Source organism: Columba livia, chromosome 12, assembly GCF_036013475.1.
Source record: "Columba livia isolate bColLiv1 breed racing homer chromosome 12, bColLiv1.pat.W.v2, whole genome shotgun sequence".
NCBI lineage: Eukaryota > Metazoa > Chordata > Aves > Columbiformes > Columbidae > Columba > Columba livia.
In genome coordinates this window covers 8,752,847-8,776,202 of record NC_088613.1, presented here as the reverse complement: position 1 = coordinate 8,776,202, position 23,356 = coordinate 8,752,847, and the positions used below count along the sequence as shown (strand labels likewise).

General features: G+C 56.8%; 4 protein-coding genes across 10 annotated transcripts in view; 3 read left to right on the top strand and 1 right to left on the bottom strand.

Moving 5' to 3' along the window:
* The window catches only part of MED12 (mediator complex subunit 12), a 37,169-nt gene extending 31,311 nt beyond the window's left edge, over window positions 1-5,858 (bottom strand). The window contains exons 1-6 of one of the 2 annotated variants that reach the window (XM_065077692.1): window positions 5,570-5,858; window positions 5,134-5,238; window positions 4,143-4,334; window positions 2,233-2,392; window positions 771-946; window positions 377-487 (exon numbers count right to left, since the gene is read on the bottom strand). In XM_065077692.1, the coding sequence (XP_064933764.1) occupies window positions 377-487; window positions 771-946; window positions 2,233-2,392; window positions 4,143-4,334; window positions 5,134-5,238; window positions 5,570-5,668 (843 nt within the window). In that variant the 5' untranslated portion in view covers window positions 5,669-5,858. The remainder of the gene's footprint in view (window positions 1-376; window positions 488-770; window positions 947-2,232; window positions 2,393-4,142; window positions 4,335-5,133; window positions 5,239-5,569) is intronic. The other variant, XM_065077691.1, reaches the window with a different exon arrangement.
* A 763-nt stretch (window positions 5,859-6,621) lies between these two features.
* IL2RG (interleukin 2 receptor subunit gamma) lies at window positions 6,622-11,844 on the top strand. The gene is made up of 8 exons (XM_005500468.3): window positions 6,622-6,798; window positions 8,662-8,752; window positions 8,975-9,159; window positions 9,318-9,460; window positions 9,570-9,732; window positions 10,159-10,267; window positions 10,339-10,423; window positions 10,527-11,844. Exons 1-8 carry the CDS (start codon window positions 6,696-6,698, stop codon window positions 10,725-10,727), a joined length of 1,080 nt encoding a protein of 359 aa, XP_005500525.1. The 5' UTR covers window positions 6,622-6,695; the 3' UTR covers window positions 10,728-11,844.
* Window positions 11,845-12,233: 389 nt separating this feature from the next.
* On the top strand, window positions 12,234-13,476 carry C12HXorf65 (chromosome 12 CXorf65 homolog). The gene is made up of 4 exons (XM_065077719.1): window positions 12,234-12,654; window positions 12,829-12,963; window positions 13,066-13,134; window positions 13,246-13,476. Exons 1-4 carry the CDS (start codon window positions 12,405-12,407, stop codon window positions 13,389-13,391), a joined length of 600 nt encoding a protein of 199 aa, XP_064933791.1. The 5' UTR covers window positions 12,234-12,404; the 3' UTR covers window positions 13,392-13,476.
* An 812-nt stretch (window positions 13,477-14,288) lies between these two features.
* Window positions 14,289-20,638, top strand: LOC102095012 (sestrin-3). 6 transcript variants are annotated; one of them, XM_065077716.1, is made up of 9 exons: window positions 14,289-14,472; window positions 16,359-16,562; window positions 16,768-16,950; window positions 17,065-17,301; window positions 17,388-17,499; window positions 17,762-17,865; window positions 18,312-18,502; window positions 18,825-18,969; window positions 19,253-20,638. In XM_065077716.1, the coding sequence occupies exons 1-9, from the start codon at window positions 14,407-14,409 to the stop codon at window positions 19,340-19,342; spliced, it is 1,332 nt and encodes a 443-aa protein (XP_064933788.1). In that variant the 5' UTR covers window positions 14,289-14,406; the 3' UTR covers window positions 19,343-20,638. The 6 variants fall into 6 exon arrangements, with proteins under 6 accessions (XP_064933788.1, XP_064933787.1, XP_064933790.1 ...); XM_065077715.1 differs by having other exon boundaries at window positions 17,762-17,880; XM_065077714.1 differs by lacking the exon at window positions 14,289-14,472 and adding an exon at window positions 14,507-15,245.
* The last annotated feature ends 2,718 nt before the right edge of the window (window positions 20,639-23,356 follow it).

Below are 23,356 nucleotides of genomic sequence, written 5' to 3'. Positions count from 1 at the left end.
ACCTTTAAATGCTCTATAGCAATGACTTCATGCATTAAAATGTACCCACACCCAGCCTTCCCAGGGCTTCACAGGTCTGCCTAGAATCTCTTGCAACAGAAAGAAAGAAAAGCAGTTTCCATGTAGTGGTGCACAATAAATCCAACTATCACAGATACAACGTGGGCAGGGATTAGCAAATCCAGTGCAGAGAAACAGGGTAAATGAGGAAGAAGCATAAGAGAGCAGAACTAAAATGGTATCCTTCCCTGAGCTAAGAAGGACACTATCTAGTGGTCTTGGTGCAAAATAGGTCATCATCCCTTAGGTAATAGGAAGGGACTGATGACAGCAGAAGTCAGTGCTTTCCTGAAGCAAGCCAGGTACATATTCTCACCCGCAGCAGCAGGGGTAGGAGCATTTTCAGAAATTCATCTTCTCCTGACCGTATCTTCTCAAAGCACTCGAGGACCCATGTCAGGAATTCATGCCGGTCCAGCATGCCATCCTGCACATACGTAAAGGCAGAACAAACAGACAAAAGCTGAAGCAACATCCACTAAGGAAAGGCAGAGCAGCAGCAGCTGCTTGCTTTCTAACAGTAGAAATAACTCTGTAAGTTTGCAGAGTTCTGTACTATCCCTGTTCTACTACTAAGCTCAAAACTATATCCAGCCCTAACAGTCTATTCACAGAAAGAGAATATTCTGCAAAAATAAATCATTTTGCATACACTTCCTCTAACCCTCCACTGCTACGCAACCACTCAGCAGCCCTCTCCAGTTCCTCACCTGGAACATGAACATAGCAAGTTTCTCATTGTAGTCCCACTGCTTTAAAGCCTGTTCCACCTCCTGGGGCATTGGTCCAGAGGGTGAACCACAGCCTTGCCCTGGAAGCTGTCTGTAGAACTCCGCAATTTTCTGCAGCTGCTCTGACAGGTACTTGGTGATGATCTGCGTCCATTCTGGAGAAGGTTAGCAACAAGTGAAAAAGGTTAGCAACAAGTGTTGTGGTAAACAAAGGCAGGAAAGAAGGCAGGCAGTGTGCAGGTGGAAACTCTAAAAAGTTCAGAAAAAGACAGAACGACAAAGAAAGAAAAATAAGTGCCCCAATATCAGCTTTGCTTGTGGCCTGGGGGTGGTAGGGAGGAAGAGGCATCCACAGAAGTAGGGAACAAGGGCAGCAGGGTTACTTAGTACAACAAAAGAAAGATTCTTCAACTGCAGTTGCTGTGAATCAGCCTGTGGAGAGAAAAGGCTTTCCAGCAGAGAGCAGTGTTAGGCCAGCTTGGTTTATCGTCTCCCATAATCTGTCAGACAGCAGAAACACTGGAAACACTTCAACTCAACTCACTCTACACCTCTTTCAGACTTAGCAGTATAAAAACATGATCAGTGATTTTAAATTGTTTTTCCTAAAATCTAACTGTATAAGAGAGAAACTCAATACACAAAATGACAGCAGGATTACAATCATCTGGGACAACGCAGATGACAAAACCCAAGGCAAAATATGCAAGAATGTGAAACAAACAACACTGACAGGGTCAGCAGTACGACAAACGAATACCCAAAGGAACAGTAAAGTAAAAGGAATAAATATATCTAACAAAACACTCAATGTCAGAAATAGAGCTAAGAAGCCTGTGTAATTTTCATACCAAATATAAATAAGACAGAAAAAAAATATTCTTGGACTGTAGCTGCTAATACTGCTTTTCAAAGGAATGTGGTCAGGTCCTGTAGTCACAGCCATACAAAACAGAAAATAGCAAGGGGAGGTCCCCTGGGCCCCAGTAATCTGGAGGAGGCCAGGATGCAAAGGATGTTAGATATGAGATCCAGTAGGGCTTAATGAAACTGGCAACACAAACAGGGAACAATATACTGGAATTCTCTGGTAAATGTACTTACTCAAGAAGCAGCTAATCAGTGATTGCTAAATTACAACATTTACATTCTTCATAGGGTAAGAAAAAAACAGGTTATACTGAAGAGGAGCACAGAAGACCTTAATAGGGAAAAAGAAGAGATAGACTCTGAGGAAGTTATTGGGGCTGCTAAGACTTATTTTTCAACAGCATACTCTTATAGGTGGGCCCTGTTGTTTTAGACAGTTACGCACATCAGAACACTTATCAGCAGGAACAAAGTTTATATGGATTTCCAGGCTACCTCTTACTATTCCAGAGCAGGCTGAGAAGGAAGCATCTGGGCTGGACAAAATCAGTGCTTTACACAAAGTGCTTACCAATGAAGGGATCAATGACATGACGCTTTTTCACCTTGGTTTCTGTGATGGCAGCATAATAGGCACAAGTCATTTTGATGAGCCAGGCTGCTCTCATTACTGGAACAGTGTATTTCGCCAAATAACCAAAGACTTCTTCCTTCTTGCTAAAGATGGGCACCTGTAACAGAATTGACAGGGAGAATTGCAACCAATGGCTTACGTGGGAACTATTCCAAAGCAACTACACATGCTGTAGGCACTGCAAGCTGTGAAAAAGGTAAAAAGGGAAAAGGTACTGTGTTTCTCCATACCTCAAAACACCTTTTGCAAGAATTCACATCTGGTCAGAAAGTAACAGTACCAGAGCTGCATTTCAGTATAAACAGAAACAAAACAAATTGAAATAAGACAGAAAATAAACTGCTATCACTGTAAATCCACAACCTGAATCCTGCAAACAGCTTTGAGGATATCCTCCAGAGAGTATATAAACAACTACAAAAGGTACACACTAAGGACTAAGTCAGAAACACAGAGTATCTACTGTACAGACTGAAAATAGGACCCTTCATTTCATAAACAAAGAAGAGACAAGACAAAAAGTCTTGTAATATCATGAGCAGCCAACAGACGACTGTGAGAAACAGGCAACTGAGTACCGTAGTACAAATAATTAATTAATCTAAGATTCAAAATTAAAGAACATGGGAGGATACCAGTGAAACCATCAGACTGCAGATCTATAAACCAGGAAGCAATAACACATCACAGGAAAAAGTACAGCTGTGGGGCTCATTTCCACAGGATACTACAGAGAGCAAAAGTATGCGTGTTCACAGATGAATGAGACAAATTCACAGAGAACAGGTCCATTTGGTAGGTATCTCAAAGTCCCTGAACTACCAACAGTTCAATCACTTACTTGCTATGTTTCTTACATTCTTCCCAATTACTCTCTGATACCTCAAACACACCGTCCAGTTGGCTACTGACAGTCACTGCTTTCTTGTTCAATTTCATGAAAACTGATGGAGCCCACTGCAGGAAACTGGGGAAGGCCCTGAAAGGTTCAAGCTTTCACAATGGCCTCAGGAAACCGACATCCAATATGCAGAGAAGGACACAAGGACTAAGTTTATAAAGAGACAGATTCGGGGAAAATATGATTACTTCATTTCCCCCAAAAAGTGAGTCAGAACACCAAGGACCAAGCAAACTCCAGCTTCTAAACTACGTGCTCTGCTACCACTTCACAACTGGGAGTTATGTTTCTCCACAATGCCTACTAGATTGCCGAATTCCTTGTTTATAGGCCAACCCTGACAGAGAGTTAGTTCCCCTTGTTTTTTGGCCCAATAAAATGGCAGAGTAAGACCCTTCTTTCTTCTTTCATACACTACAGAATTCAATGTTACCAAGGAAATATGTAACCCTTGTCCCTCGGGCACAGAAATGCTCTATCCTGGCTGAGACCAGGCTATAATACACACATTCTTCTCAGCTTAAAACCAGAAATACGTCACTGCAACAGAAGTCTGGGAAGGGACTCAGCTGATTATTTCCAGTAATTCTCACTATGACTTTTCAAGAACTTGAAAAACCCTCCATAATAGGAATGCTCCTAATCTAAACAACAGACCAAAGGCAACAGTGGCAGCTCTTCCAAAAAACATCTGAACCTTAAAATAAATCAGTCAAAAGGCAAAGTTGAACACAACCTCCAAACAATGGATGAGAGACCAGTCCTTTGTGTGGGGACAACTACAGCCAGTGCACTACAAATCCTGGATACGTTCTTCAAGCTGAAAGCTTCAAGAGATGTAGAGAGAAGACACTTCTTCAAATAGTAATAACCTTCTACAATAGACTTTGGCAACAAGCACAGATTAAATGCTCTGCCCTGTCAGGCAGCCTCTCCTGTAACCTACCTTCTTAGCGAGATGAGTGAGGGGCTTAGTTCCAGCCAGATCTGTGAACCAGTTGTTTATGGCACTCTGAGAACGTGCTGTCACCAGCCAAAAGTTATCCTTCTGATTCACCTGGGGTTTCCGTCTTCCCGTGTCAGGCAGTGTATTGCAGCGCAGCTTTTCTGCAATAATACTGCTAAAATTTGAACTGATCTGGAAAAAAAAAAAAAAAGAAAAAAAAAAAAAAGAAAAAAAGGATGAATTACACTTCTGTGTGCCTAAAACCTCATGTATCATTCCTACCGTAAGTCTCACCAGAATCAACTTTTGAAACACAAAATCCTGCCAAAAATGTCCTGTGTTATACTTGCAAAGAGGAATGTTTCCAGACAACTCACTACAGTAAACAAGCAAGGACTCAAATTGAGAGGGAACAACTCTTTATAAATACTTGTCAAACCAGACAGACGTGAGCCAAGAAAAACAAATACACTGTGCTTACTGATTGCCTTCCATCCCAGGTCATTACTAGTCCTCTTGTCATGGAGGCCAGGAAATTAACATCTTGATTTTAGAGACTGGAAAAATGGAGCTGAAGCCTGTTATATAATTCCCATGTTTAAATTGCCTGATGTTTCAAACAATCTCACTTCTCTTCTACCATGGCCATGGTGTAACCAAACCAAAAAGAACTTTCCTGCTTCTGGTATCCTAGTCTTCTGCTTTAATTGCAGAATATAAGCTCTAGATGGTGACTTAACAGAGACTGCAGATACAGACCTACTCCTAAGATGTACAAAGCAACAAAAGAACCTGCTCTCTCAGAGATGTGTCACAGTTCCAGAAGAATGCAGAGCTTTGGTTCCACAGGGACAGAGGGTTAGCTCCTAAAACCCCCGTCCTGAAGGGAAAGGTCTTCTGGTCCAGGACATGGGAAAGGAACGAGACGCCGGACCCGCTCCTACAGGCTCCAAGCCCTGCCGAACCCCCCCACCGTCGGGGTGGCTCTCACCTTCGCTGGGTTGAAATTGACATTTTTGGCGCTGCCGTGCTCGTCCCCGGAGACCGCGGGCTGGTTGTTGAAGCCTTGTTTGACGTTCAGAGCGGTCAGCTCATCCTGCGGGGGAAGGACGGTCAGCAGGGCCCGCCAAGGCCCCTCCGCGCCAGCCGCCCGCAGCCTCCGTCCCCGCGGCGGCCCAGCCAGCGCGAAGAACAGGGCACAGCCAGGGCCCGGTGCTCCCGGCCGGCTCCCGGCCCTGGGTGCCGGGATACAGGAAGCGCGGGTTCCTCGGACAAATCCCCACATCCACAACCCGGGGCCGGGCGGGATGAGCCCCTCAGAGCTCCCCACCCGCACTCCGGGGGCTCCCCCCGGGGCCTCCCTCACGGCCAGCCCCGGCACGGCGGCCCCGCACCCCGGGTACCCCCCACACGCCCGGCCCACGGACCTCCTTCTGCTTGGGGTCCTGCGGGTAAACGTCGGGCGGGCCGAGGCGTGGGCGCTTGAGCGGACGGTGCTCGTAGCTGAGGACACCGAAGGCCGCCATCCCGGGCCGGCCGGCGGGCAGAGGCGGCCGGGCCACACCAAGGACCGCCGGGGCCGCCCGCGCCTGCGCCCTGCGCCGGGGCCGCCCGAGCGCCGCCGGAGAGGCCCGAGCGACGCGCCGCTGTCACGGGCGCCGCCGAGCGGAGCCGGAAGACCCCGAAGCTGGAACGAGGAGGAACGAAGAGTCCCGAGCGCCGCCGGGGAGGGCCCGAATCTGCGCCGAGAGAAGGCGGAAAGTGCCGAAGACGGACGGGGCGGCCCGAGGGGCACGCGTCGCCCCCTGGCGGAGAAGCTCCGCCGGCAGCGTGCCGGGTTGAGGTCACGTGATCATCCCCCCCCACCCCCCCCAACCCGGGCACCTTCGTCGTCACCCCGGGACTTCCCGCAGCCCCCGGCCGCCCCAGCTGCCCGAGACACCTCCCCAGCGCCCCACGGCCACTGTCCCCCGACCACATCCCCAGCGCTGCGCCCGTAACTGTCCCCCCTTCACTGCCCCCATCACTCGCCTACGCGAATACCCCCCATAAGTGCCCCCAACTCCCTACAACTGCCCCCATGAGCCGCTTTGTGACCATTTCTCCGTCCCTGCCCCACGGGACTGCCCCAGTGACTCCCAGTTCCCCCCAGTTCCTAGGGACGCAGCCCAGGACAACCGTGGTCAGGCTGTGGGTTGGGATCCCTGCACCGGTCCTGCTCCTGCGGGGCAGCCCTGTGGGGGTGACCCCTGTGGCATAACGGGGAGAGCTATGGGAACATGGCAGGAGGAACTGGGAGTCCCGGTGGGGCAGGTGGTGGGGATCAGAGGAGTGAGTTATGGGGCTTGGCCAGGAAGGGTGACGGGGCCCCCGTGGGATGAGCCGTGGGGCCCCAGTGTGGTGACCCATGGCCCCACTGGAGTTATTCATGGGGTGCTACGGGGGGTGGGCCCCTCGGTGGCAGGCGGTGCCGTGGGGCAGGAAGCGGCGTGGGTGCGGAAGCCGGCAGCCCTGCGCGGTGGGCTGTGCACAGCAGCTGCTCACACGCGCCCCATGGCTCACCCCGCCATGGCGGTGCCCAGCGCCTTCCTGGTGCCTGTCCTCCTCCTCCTCTGCGGGCTGGGCCACTGCTTTGCTGCTGCCCACAGCCGTCCAGGTAAGGGGGCACATGGGCCCAAGGGGGAAGAGGCCGCAGTGCCCCATGGGTGGTGGGGCTGGGTGATGTCACTCCCTGGTAATGGTGGAAAAGGACAGGATGTGGGGCTGTGTGGGCTGGTGAGCCATTGGGGTGTGAGCCAGAGACACCAGGACCCCACGATGCATCCCGGGACCCCCGGCACCCACACGGCCCCTGGCAGTGGGGCTGCTGGGGGAACCCTGTTTGGTGTCCTTGCTCCTGCCCCGGCACTAGAACATGGCTGACACCACCAGCACTATGGCTACTGGCCCTGCAGCTCTCCTGGCCACTTAGCTCTACTGGCCCGACAGGTCCCAGCCCTGCAGCTCTGCTGGCCATGGGGCTGCCAGCACCACAGGCAGCGCTGCCAAGAGGTACCCTGGCCATGGGGGTCCCTGTGGTGGGGAGTACCCTGGCCATGGGGGTCCCTGCGGCAGATGACAGTGGCAGGATGCAACTTGCAAATCCTGTTGGCCTCTTGCATCAGCTGGCCATGGTGGCAGCCAGCAGATCTGTGCCACCTGCCCTTTCCGTCCCAGTCATGTCAGCAGTGCCACATGCAGGCAGGGACAGCGGCTCCTCTTTCTAGCCGGCATCCTTGTCCCAGCCATTGTCTTCAGAGAAAAAATCCACTTCTTGGCTGTCTGTCAGTAAAACAACAGCTTTCTGTGGAAATGCAGCCTGTCTGTATCCCTGGACATCCCAGGCTGCCAGGAGGGTGCCCTCCCTCTCCACTTGCAGAAACAACCAGAGTGCAACTCCTGTTTGCTCCATCATATTCCATTACTGCCCAGAAAAGCTCAGCTCTGGCCTTCTCATGCCCCCATGGTGCTGGGTGATGGTTTTGGAACTCAGAAGGGACCAGATGTCCCATTGCCTGATTTTTAGTGGGAAAAATCCTATTTTTTTGAAGGCTCCAGGACAGTTCTCAGCTGCCAGCAGCTGTTTTGGCACTTGCAAGGGCTCTGCAAGGCACCTCAGTCCATCCGAGGGGCTCGTCCTGCAGCAAGCTGTGCTGGTGGCCACCAGAACAGACTGTGGCAATAACTGCTGGGGGGTCTGGCATCACCCTGGTGGCCCCACAGCCCCCAGACAAGCCAGGATGTGGCCTCCGGCTGTGTGGGCAGGAACGGGGCTGGCACAGCACGGCGGAAGGATGGGGCAGACGAGCTGGCGTGGGCGCCTGGAGCGGCTGCTCAACCTCCCAGGGTTTGACATCATTTACTGCAGAGATCAAACCACTGGGGCTTGGCCCCTGGCCCCGTGGCAGAGGGACTGCAGTGGGAAGCACGGCCCAGCATAGACACCATCAACCAGATACAGCAACACATGGACACCTGCAAGCACCCAAAACATTGACAGCAAAATCAGTTTAGCTAGGACGGAGACATCAAGCACAAATCCTGGAAAAAACATGACTTTTTAATGGGACAATCAAAATGGGTTGGCAAGGAGGGGGTTTTGTCCTGTCCTACAGTGTCAGAGACTGCAAACAGTGTCTGCACATAAAGGAATTGGGGTGAAACAGCACATCTAGAGCAAGAGGAGCCAGTAGCATGAATGTAGGAGTGACAGCTGCTTGGCCAGCAGTCCTTTGGAGGCAGATGTAGGATTGCTGGCAGCCTGGGCATCACCAGCATGGCATGCGTGAATGGGGTGGCGGTGGCAGGCAGGCTGCACCACAGCTCCGCTGGGAAGAGCCAGGCTTGTTGGGCTCACACAGAGGAAGGTTGACAAGGATGCGCAGGGAGTCCTGGCATGTGCTGTGTCTCCCTGGTGCACCCCTGGGCCTTGGCGCAGCCACCCACCACTGCAGTGCCCAGCTGTGTCTGTCCCTTGCAGGGGTGGAGTGTGTCCTCTTCAACGAGGAGTACATGACCTGCACGTGGGGGAGCAGAGAGACACTCACGGCCAACTACTCCCTCTTCTACTGGTAGGTGTCCCTGCCCCACAGCCACCCCACAGCAGACTGTTCAGCAGTGAGTCCCCACACAGGAGGCTCCTGCCAGCATTGCTGGTTCCAGCATCAGCCTGCTCCTCTTCCCCAAGCCCAGGGTGGGGAGGTTCTGACTCTGTGGCAATTGGGGAGAGAGGTCCCAGGGAGGGTTGGGGTGTGCGGGGTCTTGGAGAACCCCAGTAACCCCTTGCGGCACAGGTATGAGAACAGGTCCCCTGTTGTGGAGTGCAAGCACTACCTGCAGGACCAGGGCATCAGCATTGGCTGCTACTTCAACCAGAGTGAGATCACCCAGTTCCAGACTTTCCGTGTCCTAGTCAATGCCAGCCTTGGTGGCAGGACCCTGGACATCCCCAGCAAGCCCATGCAGCTGCAGGACCTGGGTAAGGAGCAGTGGCAGGCACCCACCCTCCTCCTCTGTGGGGCTGCTGTGGGGCAGGAGGCGGTCTGTAGGACCCCAGGGCAGCCCCATCATGTCCCAGCTGGCAGTGGGGCCACTGGGGCATGGGAAGAGCACTCACTGGGCATCACCTGCAAACAGTGAAACCAGCGGCACCCGTCAACTTGACCATCCGCAACATGAGCAGCAACCAGCTGCAGCTGACCTGGACCTCCCCATACCCGAAAGCCCAGTGCCTGGAGCATGCTGTCAAGTACAAGAGCAACAAGGACACCAGCTGGACGGTGAGAGCCCCCCAGACATGGCACCCTCACGGTTGTGCCCAGGGATGAGCTGCGCACCAGCCTCCACAGCTATGCCAGCCCTCATTGCATGGCCCATGTCTCTCTGCAGGAGCACCAGGTGAAAGGTGATGTCTTCTCCTTCCCCAGCGTGGACTACGAGAAGTACTACACCTTCTATGTGCGCAGCAAGATCAACAGCTACTGTGGCAGCACCCAGCTCTGGAGTGAGTGGAGCGTCCCCGTGGTCTGGGGCAGCAACTCCACTAGCAAGGGTGAGTCCCAGGGGCTGCGGCAGGATGGGATGGGCTGGGGTGTGATGGGGCTCAGCACGTGAGAGATGGCCAAGCAAGTGGAAAACTGGCCCGAGGCAGAAGCTGTAAGGGTGAGACCCACCTGGGCACCTGGGGCACAGGCAACAGCATTGGCCGTGTCCTTCGCACTTCTGGAAGCCAAATACCCCCTGCCAGCAGGACCTGCTGACTTTTACCAGGGGTTCTTAACCCTGGAGGGTTGCTCTGGCACAGCTGGTCACCAGCCAGTTGTGGTGACAGCGTGGCAGGGACTGGCGACAGACCCCTTCTCCAGCCTCCGCTTCCAGCTGAGCCCTGCTATGGACAGTGCCATGACCACCCACAAAGGATCACCACTGCCATGGTGGTGTGTCAACTAGGGGCCTGTGTCACCCCAGCTCTTTCCAGGTTCAGTGGAAGAGCAGCTGCACTGGTTCTGGATCCACACAGTCCTGATCCCCATCGCCTCCTGCCTCCTCTTGCTGGTCCTCCTCATCCTGCTGGTGCGCATGGAAAGGTGAGTGTTTGGGGCTGGTGGGGGACACCAGCGCTGGGTCCCTTCCCTTCCAACATGTCTCTCCCATGCAGGGTGTGGGTCATCCTCATGCCCCGAATCCCTAACCCCAGCAAGAACTTCGAAAACCTTTTCATCACCCACAATGGCAATTTCCAGGTAAGGCAGCTGTGTGCAGCCCTGCCCCAGGCTCACCCCCCGCCCCGCGGGGTTAGGGCTAGGTTGGGTGGTGGCTCCTCTCACCCTGCTCTGCTCCCCGGAGGAATGGGCTGGAGTCCCCAAAGATGTCGTGGAAAGCTTCAAGCCCAACTACAGTGAGAACATCTGTCACGTGTGTGAGCTGCCCCCCAAGGAGACCTACGAGCCCCTCTGGGAAAGCAGCAACCACCCACCAGTGACAATCAGCACCTCGTCCGTCCCCAGTGAGCACAGCCCCTACAAGAACAGCTACACAGGAGTGTGATGCGCTCCCACAACCCCGCACCACACCTGCTCTGCACCCCTGCTGCCCTGCAGACATCACTCCCTGCTCCCCCGCTACCTCCCCCAAATACCCAGGACCCCCAGCCCTGCTCCCTGCCACAGCCACACTCAGCACCTCGCAACTCGGCGGCTGTACTGCACCACGGGGTGCTGGATGCAGCCCCGGGTGCACTGTGTGGTGAATGGGTACACTGCACGGTGCACTGGCTGCAGTGAGTGGCACCCTGGGTGCGCTGTTGCTCTGGGTGCTCTCTGTGGTGCATCGGGTGCACGGGGTCACTGCTCTGGGTGTGTTGCAGCACAGTGGGCACACTGCACGGTGTGCCGGCACCTGCCCTGTCCTTGTGGTGTCCCAGAGGGAAGGGTGACATCCCACCACAAGCCCTGTCAGGTGCAGGAGCCCTCGTGGGGCTGCTGCAGTGGAGCAGAGCCATTGGAGGGCTGATGGGCTCCTGTTACAGATTGTCTTAGCCTAAGTTCGGGCCTTAGCTTATAGAACTATTTGGTATACTGTTTCTTATATAACTTGCTTAGAAACTGCTTATAGAGAACTTGTTTATCATAACTCAGCATAAGTTTTAGGAAACAAGCCGTGAACTTCTGAACTTTCTGCCTCAGTAAGAAGGGCCCCAGAGTCAGTTCAAGCCAGAATACAAGGGAGTTTTTAATCATCATCATCATCAGAAGCAGCATCCCTAGAGATAAGGAATGAAACAGCACGTCTGAAGACAAGAAACAGCAGAATGTGAGAACTTACTAATGTTTTGGAGGTTGCCGAGGGCTTTTTTCAACTTCCCAGCTGCAGCTGCAATACAGCAACTGTGGTCAGCACCTAGACTGAAGTCCAGGCTAGTCAGTGAAAGACAAAAAACCACCCTCAGAGATAAGAAACACACAAATTGAGGCATTCAGTGAAGAACAGGGAAGCCCCTGACTCTAATTTTACAGCTGGCCTGAACTGACATGCAAGGGGTGGGAAAATTAGCTGGTAGGGTTATAAATGACCTGGATTTTCTTGCTTAAGCTCCCTGTCCAGAAGCACCCAGCTTGAGCTGCTCTATGCCACTGTACCCTTAAAATAAATGACTCAAGAAGAATTTCTGGAATCCATGCCTGATTTTCCCCTGATTGGGAAACCTGGGGAAAAGAGACTTCCTCAACAGCTCACACAGTTCTCCCATGGAGCTCCATGCTGGGCTGCTGGGGGGATCACCAAGCCCCCCTCCCTGCTCCAAGGTGCCCAAAAGGACACCCAGGGATGTGTCCCACAGGGTGACAGCCCGGGTGCCCGGCCCAGCTGATGTCAATCCCAGCTGTAGCCAAGCAGGCAGGAGCCACTGGCCAGTGACAAGGACACCAGGGCTGGGGAACGCCAAGGACCAGAGGGGCCAAGCCACCGTGTCATCCCCATCCCTGAGAGCTGCTGCCCCTGAGGCACAGCCAGCCTTGGCTGTCCCCCGGGGTCTTGCTGCTTCTTCACCTGCAATAAAGCTTTGCTGTGCTGGGGGTTGGCCGGGCCCCCTCGCAGGCTCTGGAGGAAGCGGTGGCAGAGCCAGCCCACTGACCTCCGACCCTACCAGTGCTGCAGGGCAAGGGCCCCACTGTCCCCAGAGTCTCAGACCCACCATCCCCACCATCCTGGGCTCACAGCAGCAGCATGTTCATCCACATCAAGCACGGTGGTGAGTCCCCTCCCGGCCACCCTGTGGGTTGCTGCTCCCCAGGCACGGGGGCGAAGCGCCATGGCCTCACTGGGCTCAGCCTCTGTGGCTGCTGCCAGGGCTGCCAGTTGCCCTCAGCCATGGCCGCTCACCCCGCAGATGACCAGCACTTTCTGGCCAACATGGACTGCGCCGTCTTGCGGCTGCTCTCCTATGTGAGGAGGATGGCGGGGGTCCCTGACACCGGTGAGTCCTGGCTGAGGGGCTGCAGCTCCATTGGCTTTGGCAGAAGTACCAGAGTCTTGTCCTGTCTCCACTGGGGTGCCACACAGGCCCCCTGTGATGTGGGCACGGTGGTGAGGTGGGGGGCCCCTGGCTCACCATGCCAGCAGCCCACACACCTCCCACCATTTTTTCCAGACGTCATCGACCTTTGCGATGAGCTGGGCACCCCCAAGCTGCTGTTCCAGGTGACCAGCCTGAGCGAGAGGGCCAGTGACTTTCTCCAGCCACATGGCACCTACTATCTGTGCAGGGTAGAGTTTAAAGTGCCTGGTAGGTGTCCAGCCAAGCAGAGCCCTGTGGTCCCTAGAGGTCCCAGCAGTGCCCGGGGCAGTGGGCACAGAAGGCAAGAGTGACCACATGGCCATCCCACAGGGAGCGAGGAAGACCGCACAACCTGGTCCTTCACACCCCTCCTGGAGAACCCCAGCTCAGCACTGACAGGTGGGCAACGGGACGGGATGGGGAGCAGCCAGGCAGGTGGGCACAGGTTGGGGGACTTGGCACTGGAGCCAAGGGCTGCCACAGAGTCCCCAGCCCCATCTCTGGTGGCAGAGGGCCTGCGGCTGCAGGGCGAGCGCCGACAGAGGAGGGCAGCCCGTAGGATGGCGGAAGACAGGAGGACGCCTGACACAGAGACACTGACCGCCACAGCGCAAAACCAGGGAGAGGTGAGAGGCTTCCAGTGGACCCCAGGGTAGCGGGCGTGGACTTGCTTACCTTCAGCAAGGCCACCTCTGTCCTGGGGACCGGGTGACACTGTCAGCCACAGGCCAGCCCTGTCCAGGGGGCCATTTCACCCCTGTGACCTCCAGCACCTTGTGGGCAGGAGCTGCCCCATCCCCGTGCCCACTGTCCTCACGCCCTGTCTCCCTTGGACCTCGCTGTCCTGTCCCCATGCCTGATGTCCCTGTGCCCCATCACCCCCGTGCCCCACTGCCCTGTTCCCATGCCCGTTGTCCCCAGATGTCATCATCCTTATAGCCCACTGCCCTGTCACCACGCCTGCTGTCCCCATGCCCCGTCACCTTCATGCCTCACTGCCCTGCCCTTCACTGCCTTCAAGCTGAATGCCTGCAACCACATCCTTGTGCCCCGTTGTCCCTACACCCCTCCAGCCCTCAGCACCCTGCCTCTCCGCACAGGGGAAGGCATCGGGGCGAGATCGGAGCAAAGCGGGGACAGAGGTGGCCCGGCGCAAGGTGGCTTCGCCCTCCAGAGCACGGCAGGGGCTGGGCCAGCAGGACACGCAGCGCTGAGGCTCAATAAAGGCTGGGGCCGTCCCCATGGCACTGCTCGGGCTGTGACCATCACTGGGGACGGGCAGGGCTCTGGTTTGGCGGGTGGCAGCCGAGGGAGGGGACGAGGACAGGGACGACACGGGGACACTCCGAACCCGCACCGCGGCCGCACAGCGCCCCCCAGCGGCGGGCAGATCCGGCCCCGCCCCCTGGTGGGCGGGGCCTCCCCGCTTGACTGACGGGTACCTTTCCATCCCTGCCCACGCGGTGCGCCGAGCTTACGCCCCCTCGCGGCCGATTGCGGGCGCCGCGCCGGCGGTCCCGCCCCCCCTGGGCGCTGATTGGTGGAGGCGGAGCGGCAGACACGCCCCTCGCGGCTCGGGCTGCCGCGGTGCCCGGCTCAGCGGTGCCGGGACGGGCAGGACCGGCGCCGGTCACCGGTGCTGCGCACGGCACGGGACAGTACGGGCTCACCATGATCGTGTGTCCCCAGAGCGTGGAGCACCCCCGAGGAAGCCGGTGCCAGCGGCTGCCGGGGCAGGTAGGACCCGGCCCGCCGCGACCACCGAAGCCCGTACCGGCGCACCGGGCTCGGCCCCTTCTCGCCGCCACCAGCCCGGCTTGGCTGCGGCACCAGCAGGCCAGAGCATTTCCGCGGCACGCCGACGGTGCGCGGGGCTGACGGCGCAGCGCTCTCCCGATGCGGTGGCCGGCGGCACGGTACCGGTACCGGTGCGGTGGCGCCGTCCCCGTCCTCTTTGTGCGGGATGCGGGAAGCGCCGAGCCTCCATCACTGCCAATCAAACTTGTTTTTCTCTCTCCGCCTGCACTGCCCGCGCCGCGCACCGGGGGCGCTGTCGCCGCCCGCACAATGGAGCCCCAGTTACCGATCGCCGGTACCAGCCCCGGCATCGCCGTGGGGACCCCGGCTGCGGGCAATAGCAGTTCCTCCGTCCCCTCGAAAACGGGGTCGGACGGACGGGTAGAAGGTGCCCGCCGCGGCCGCGTCCCCAGCATCACCGGCCAAGCCACCGGTACCAGCGGAGCCGCGGTCTCTCCTCACGGGCGGATGAAGCCCCGGGGCGGGGGGTTTCACACCGCGGGGTCTTGCCCTGCTGGGCGCGGTGGAGGCGGGGTCCCCCGGCCCTTCTCTCGCGGCGCTGCCCGGGCTTGTTCCCGGTCGCAGGGCGCAGGACCGGCTGGGCTCCTCCATCCTCTTGCCTGCTTTACATGCAAACTGCTGCTCGGCGATTGGCTGGCTGGGCAGCGCTGGGGCATCGTTCCCCCGGCAGTGCCTGCCCGGGCAGGGAGGGGGTGAGTCTGGCGGTGGGTGCTGGGTCGGGGCGCCTATTGATGTTCAGGGGGATTGGACACACAAAAGACCCGCAGGGAGGGAGGCAATGCACCCGCCACCCGGGCTGGTGGGCACAGGAGACGAGAAGGAAGATTGTGACTGGGAAGGGTGAGGAAGGTGATACCAGGGGTTATATTAGAGGCTGGGGAGGCAAGGCCGGGGGCATGTGGCTGGTGATGCCAGCAGGAGAGACCCTGGGTCTGTGGGGAGCAGGCAGGAGAACCAGCTGGGGGCTGAGGGCTGAGGTGAGTGGCAGCTCTGCACCTTCCTTCATCCTCCCCTTCCAACCCATGTCTGCCTGGTTGCTCACTCCATCCTCACCTGGACAACCAGAGTGAGGAGAGCTGGTGGCCCCAGAGACTGAGCCACAGGCTGGTCATACAGCTCCTTGCTGGGGACCACATTCTCCTGGGGGGCATGGAAGGGCCCCAGCTCCTCCACATCTGCGCATCCGAAGCTGAATGGCTCTATCCCCATGGGTGTTCTCAGGGCAGATCATATTCCTAAGCAGGGGGACTTTCGCAAGTCACTTCTGGTTTGCACCTCCTCCCATGGGACAGACAAGCCAGTGCTCTTCCTGGTGGGTGCCAGGACATTGCTTGCCCCTTGGCTTGACGGGGCAGGAGCTGCTCAGCTGGCTCCACAGCCCTTCCCCCCTCCCAGGATGCTTGGTGCTGGTGGTGCCTGGCGGTAAGGCTGATGGGCTGTTCTGGGAGGTCTTTCATCTGTCATGTTTCTCCTGCTCTGACCTTGCATTTGCCTCTAAGGCTGCAAGGAAACATCACTGCTAGTTTGCCCTTTGCTTCTGCTCACCAGGCAATGCCCTCTCCCAGGCAGAGACCAACCTGTGTTTCTTGCAGCCTGTCCTCCTGCTAGCAGTGACCCCACCAAGCAGTGCTCTGCCCATCTCCCCCACCCAAGTCCTCTGTGGTGGCTTCTGACCTGATGGTGTCCTGGTAGCACCAAGGCGGAAGAGGGGATCCCAGCCCCTCGCAGAGCCTGAGTGTGGCTGGGGTGGGCTGCTGAAGCGGGGGATGCTCTGGGGAGAGCTAAGCAGAGCGCATTCCCTGCAGGTAGTGAAGATGTCCGGCAGTGACCCCGAGCGTCCTCAGTTCCTATTCGTGAAGGTGCTGGCGAGCCGGGGGCGGCTGGAGGCGGTGACCCAGCAGATGGGCTACCACCCACAGTACCTCGACAGCTTCCTCAAGATGCAGCACTACCTGCTGCACATGGACGGCCCGCTGCCCTTTGACTGCCGGCACTACATTGCCATCATGGTAAGCCCCGCTGGGAGCTGCTGGAGGGGACAGAGGGCTCCACTCAGCCCTGTGAGGCTCCCTGCCCTCCCTCCACCAGACAGCCTGTGCCACAAGCTTCTCTGCCGAAGCCAAAATCATGATGGTTGGAGGTTGGGCAAGAGGTGGGCATGGGGTCCCAGGATGCCTGGTGCAGCATGGGGATGCTGATGTGCTGGTCTTGCAGGCAGCTGCCCGGCACCAGTGCCGGTACCTGGTGAACCTGCATGTGCTGCAGTTCCTGCGGGCAGGGGGTGATCCCCAGTGGCTGCGCGGCCTCGACTTCATCCCCCCAAAACTCCGCAACCTCAACGAGATCAACAAGATCCTGGCGCACCGGCCATGGCTCATCACCAAGAAGCACATTGAGGTATTTAGGGGGGAATATCAGCCAGGGACCAGGGCGGCAGTGGGGACAGCAGCACCCGCAGTGGGTGCCAGCATACGGTCCGTGTTGCATCACTGGTCTGTCTGTGTCCTGCAGAAGCTGCTGAAAATCAGTGAGTGGAGCTGGTCACTGGCAGAGCTGGTACATGCCGTTGTCCTCCTGGCACACTGCCACGCACTCGCCAGCTTTGTCTTCGGCTGTGGCTGCGAGCAGGACGAGGGGCCAGGAGGCCGAGGCTCCCTGAAGCCCTTGTCACCCGGGAACCAGTGCTTCTGCGAAGCCACTGCCGGCAACGGCTGCAGCCAGGAGCTGCTGCGCATCAACCGCAAGCGGGTGAGCCCCCGAGCGTGGGTCTGTGGAGGGACGGGGCGGGTGCGGCTGGGACCGCTGCCCTCACCCCCAAGCCTGTGTCTGTGCAGTCCCTGGACTCCTGCATGGAGCTGGATTCCCTCCGGGAACGCATGCAGCGGATCCACGTGGAGACTGAGGGCAGGGAGGAAACAAGGCTGCTGCAGCAGGACCGAGAGGAAGGTGAGGGGCCGGGAGCAGGGGGAGGTGTGCAGGATGGGAGTTTGTATGGGATACTTGGGTGTTGTTCTTCCATGTCTATTCTTATAATTTCCATGAGGTATGGTTCAGAGAGGGGCTCCTGGGATGCTGGTGGCAGGGGGAAGAAGTCGGTGGCACTTCCCGAAGAGTCACAGCAAGGCCCAGCTTTTGACACGTGCTGCAGCTGGGAACAGGGCAGCTGAGCATCACTCTGACCCATCTGTGGGGCTCTCCCCTCTTGCAGATACCGACGGGGAAGTCACCAATGCCACCAATCTTTCATGCTACATGCAGGACCCCGACTTTGGATACCAGGACTTTGCCCGGCGCGATGAGGATCAGACGCAGGTATTCAGAGTCCAGGTGAGGTTCCTGCTCTCTCAGTGGGCAGCAGCCCACGCTGCCACCTCTCCTCTCTTCTGCACTCCTGGTGGGAAGCAGACAGTCATGGGGGTGCTTGTGCAGCCCAGATCTGGCACAGCTGCTTTTTCAAAATGCCCAAGTGGGGAAACTCAATTCTGAGGGGAGACCTGCCCCACTAGGGTTGGGGAGAGGGGGGTGACTGGTGGCTTCTGTTTCCAAGGGCTGCCTGTTTCTTCAAATGGCCCTCAGGGGGGCAAGGGTTGAAATAATTCAAAAGCTGTCTGATGAGGGATGTTGTGGTTCATGGCAGAGCTGCCCCCAAAGCAAATCTATTGAATTCTCCTGCGTCCCAAGGTCTCTAGCCCTTCTTCCTGGGAACATGCCCTGGGCTCCTTTTTGCAGTTGTGAAAGCCTCTTGCTATGCTCAATAGGATTACTCCTGGGAAGACCATGGCTTCTCGCTGGTCAACCGGCTCTACTCTGACATCGGTCATCTCCTGGATGAGAAGTTTCGGATGGTGGATGGTCTGCAAAGCAGTGCCATGGCCAAGCGCCAGGGCTGTGAACCCTCTGTCTTCAAGCGGGGCATCTGGAACTACATCCACTGCATGTTTGGCATTAGGTAGGGAAACCAACATCGTGGTCCAGGGGAGAAAACAGAGCTCGCCCAGGTGGCAAGAGGGTAGAGCACTCGGGCTGTCTTGCAGATGGGTTTGGAAAAGAGACAGAGGTGAATTGCCTGCCTGGATGTTGGGCCAGGAAGGGCAGAAATACTCAGCTTCTCCAACCAGGACAGGGGGCTTTGGAGACAGGGCTTTGGTGCCTGGTGGCTGCTGCTGCATGTCCCCCTGCCCCACAGCTGTGCTGTGCCCCGGGCAGACCATGGGTGAGATGCTCCACAGGGACACGGTGCTGGCCGTGACTCGCCCCTGTGCTCCCCGCAGGTACGATGACTACGACTACGCAGAGGTGAATCAGCTCCTGGAGCGAATGCTCAAGGTTTACATTAAAACCGTAACCTGCTACCCAGAGAAGACAAACCCAGAAATGTTTGACAGGTTCTGGAAGCAGTTCAAGCACAGTGAAAAGGTGGGACAGTCAGCCCCTGGCTCTGACTGGCTGTGGTGGGGCTGGGAGTGGGCAGGGGCTGCAGGCTGGGGTGATTCGTGGGGTGTGCAGGAAACCATTGAGCCACCAAGCCAGTCCAAGGCTGCAGGACTGCATGGAGGGGGAATGGACAGCTGCCTATGCTGGAAAAATTGGTGGCATTTCGTCTCATGCCAAAAGACTCACTAGCCCAGGCAGGCACTTGCTTGCACTGCTGCCCACAGCACACTGCAGTTGGCCTGAATGTCTCTTCCTTCTCCCTTAGGTCCATGTGAACTTGCTGATCCTGGAAGCCCGAATGCAGGCAGAGCTGCTGTACGCGTTGCAGGCCATCACCCAGTACATGATCTCCTAGGAGGTGGGGAGCTGCGCTGCGGCAGGGCCGGGCAGCATCCTCTATCCCTGGACTCATGCATGTCCCGTCATGCTGGGACGGACGGCGAGGGATCACTTGATTTAGTTTACTTGACTGTCTTGTTCCTTTTTTTTCCCCCCCTTTGTGGGGCTCACTGAGTGGCCCCGTTACGTGCAATTACCAAACTGTGAGGCAAGTCCATGCTGCTGAGATGTCAGTGTGATGCTGGAGACTTGAACCTGTCCAAGGAGGACTGCCACAGGCAGGGGAGAGGGAGGCGGGAGGGGACTGGGGGCACTTTAGTGGGATGTTCCTTGCCTGGGTGCTGTAGGAGCCTCAGCTGCTGCAGGGAGGGCAGAGGGGAGAGCTGGCTTCCTTCCCTGCGCTGCAGTGGCTGCCCTGCTTGCAGGCCACCCTCGGGCCCCTGGCCTTGTTGGGGTGATGCATCTCGTTTGGGAACAGCTCATGGGTGCGCTGCAGTGTCTTGGTTGTGTGGTCAGGCAGGGAGGAGCACTGGCTCCAAGCGAGGGCCCTTCTCCAGCTGGGGACAGGAAGGGGATGCACTTGCTGCTTACATGTCCTGCCCTTTAGGTCTATGTGCCAAACCCCTCTGGGATGGACAAGAGATGACCCAGGAGAACTTCAAACTGTGAAGCTCTTGCTGGCAAGGTGCCCTAGTGTTCTGCCTTCTCTGACGGGGTGACAAGGTGTCTGACAGTGTTCAGGCTCTGGAGGTTTCTGCAGAGGACTTTGGGCAGTCCTCAGGGAGTTTGTCCCAAAGCCCCTCCTGCCTCCCTTCAGCAGAGGGGCAGGAGGAACAAGGGAGGCTTCCTGAGTTCACATGGCTTGTATCTTCTTGCCACGATGAGAGGGCTGAGGTCCTGTGCCCACTCACTGCTCAACAGCATGGTGGAGGAGCCCGCAGCTGGCACCAGTGAGCTATGGGAAGCTTCTCCTTGAACCTGGACTGGGGTCTTCCCTGGGCTGTCCCCATTTGAACAGAGACAGCCTGTGCACCAGCCCTGCCCGCTGCCTGGCAGGCAGGAGCTCCCCAGTGTCCCAGGACTGCTCCCTGCCTGCGCCTCGGCCCCTGACTGGAGAAGTACAAGGGACCTGGAGAGAACGAGGCCACCCGTGATACGTGGGAGCCTGAAGCAAGGGCAGATGTCGAGTCAGCCCAGCACACGCTGCTTCAGTCGACCTGTTTACTGCGTAAATGTACGGGGAGAAAACCTTGTGTATGGAAGCTACAGAAAAAGCCTATTTTTGCTATAAATATATTATGTTTGACACGGATGCATGCTCTGTTTCTGCCAGATGTTGGCTGTTCTGGAGGCAGGACAGCAGTGCCTGGCTGACTGCAGCCCTGAGATGGCTCCAGCTCCAGGAAACCAAATGTCCCCAGCCATGGCAGAGTCCTGCACCCACAGCTCTGGTTCAGGGCCAGTGGCTGGTCACTGAAGCTGGACCCACTCTGCTCAGCTCAGCTCTGTCCCCTTCCCATGCTCAGATGAGCAACTCCCACAGCGTTGCAGGTTCAATGGGAAAAGAGGGAAGGTTTTCAAGGGGCTGTGGTGCTCTGGCAAGGAGGAAGGAGCCAGAGGAAGGAGCTGGCTTCTCCCCTGCCAGGGACATGACCATGGGTGGGTGAGGTGTGGGTGCTGCTTCTGCAGCTGAGGAAGGAGCATTCGCTCATGAGAAAGTGCTTGGTGAGCAAGGCCAGAAGCCAGGAGCAGCTCTTTCCCCAGCCCCGCTGGAAGAACCTGCACTGGGGCTGGGGCAGCTTGTACTGGGCCAAGCTGGTGCCCAGGCAGTAAAATGCCAGGACAACTGTTGCTGGGCAGCACTGACTGAGTCAGTACTGGTGTAAGGACAGTGGCACCAGTGCCAGGATGACTGGTGCCGGGAGAGCTGGCACCATTATCCATAGCAACCTGCCAGCCCTTGCCCTGCAGAAGCAGCTCTGTCCCCTGCAGGGCTGGGACACACCACAGGAGCCAGTTCCCTACAGGGCTCTCTGCTCCTGAAGCAAACAGCACATCTGCAGCCCAGCACAGCCTGGGGCTGGCTCCCAGTATGCTGCCAGCAGCAGCACCCTCACCCCCTGCCATCACCCTGCACTGCTGGGGAGACAGAAGGGAGAAGGGAGCGACAGGCTGGTGCTGGCTGTGGGCAAAGGGCTGCCTGTCCTCAGGAGACATGAAGCAGTTTCCCTTTTCTTCTCTATCTCTCTGTTTCCACACAACAAGCTGGCCTTGCAGAAGCCGGGGCAGCTGCCCCATGATCTCAGAACTAGAAAGCAAGAGATGAAGCAATCATCTACTCCCGTCCCTGCAGAGCCAGCAAAGTTACTATTGTGTCCCAAGTAGGTCTTGTAGGAGATGACTCAAGTATGGGGAATTGTGTCACTGAGGAGCCTCTAAGGGTCTTGTTGACCAGACACTTCAGGGCAATTCTACACCCACACCAGTAAATACTGCTTAGCTTTTGAAATCCATGAGCTGATCCTTCACCTTACCAATACCCTCTGCTCCTCTCGTATGCCTGGCCAAGCTGCGAAGCTATTGCACTCAGCAGGACCAGGCTTTGAGGCTCCCTGGAAGGGGTAGTGCAGACACCACACCATTCGAGGTGGAGCAAATGACTCTAAGCTACATGACACACCGTGAGCCTGGCAACTTCAACACTTGGGACCCTGCCCTGGTGCCCCCTGCACGCTTCATCTGCTCAGACGAGGATATTCCTCTCTATTGCTCTGTGGCTGGAAGAGGGAGAGCTGCCAGACGCTGGGGTCGTTCTCCAGGAACCCTCCAGGATGTCCAACACAGCCACATAACAGCCAGGCCACTGTGACCTTACCTGGATTTACCAAGGGGAGGATGCAGGCACACATCCAAAGCAGTCGCTGAGCTGCTTGCAACAGCCTGTAGCAGAAAGGTGTGCTGGCAGGTGCAGCCAGGACTGCTTTTGTAACAGCCGAGCCATCCCCAGGCTGGGCGGTGGGAGGAATGGTGTGTCCTAGCTCGCAGAGAACAGTAAGCCACGCTGCAGCAATGGTTACTGTCGCAGCTCCTATAACCCACCCGTTAAATGCCAGGCCTATGGGTGCTCATCTTACCACAGCAGCGGAAGGGAAAAAGACTAGTACATGGGATCTGGGGATAGACTGTCCTGCCAGGAGAGCTCAGGAGCACCAGCTCCCCGTTCCCTAGGCTGCTCTGCACACCAGCTACTCCACCACAAAAGCCACGTGAACTAAGGCAACAGCCTTCCACACTGGGCTTTCGTATGTGGTCCTACCACTGGTGGCACAGGAGAAGTGTCCATGGACCAGCAAGCATTGGGGCAGGGCAGGGCTCCAGTCAGAAACTAAGCTGGGCTGAAAAGTTGGTCAAGTTTTTGCACTGGCTTCAGGTACTGCCACTCAGCAGGCCACTGCTCCACAGGCCAAAATGCTTATGGTGACAGCTCAGGAGAGCTATGAGGTCACCAAGACCGCAAGAAACACTGACTTACTGCAAAACAAGTGTGCTGAACCCATGAAGGTGTTAGGACAGAACATAGCAGGGCTCCATGACACACAGCAGGACTCTTGGTGACTACTGCAGGCAGTGTCACACACATCAGAAGCAACCATAAACCAAGGCAGCCAGGTCCCAGCCTGGCATCTGCTCTGCGTTTTGCTTTCCTTGGCAGTGCTTAAGTGTCATAGGCCAATGCTTAAATCCACATAAAAGGTGTCAACAGCTACTGGGGGAGCTATGTCAAGCTTTGAATGCATTCACTCTGATCTGATCAACAACTAAAAAAAAAAATCCACCCTTGGCATTTTGTTTCTCCAACAGAATCTACTGTCACATGCTTGCAGGAAGCCCCAAGTGCTCAAGGAACAGGTGAGGGACAGACAGTTCCTCTAAGTCTTAATCCCCGATTTTTGGAGATTGGCTTAAATCTTGAAGCAGGAATCTTAAGGTCCCTTCCAGAGTTATTTGCATTACCTGGTTTAGCTCCAGC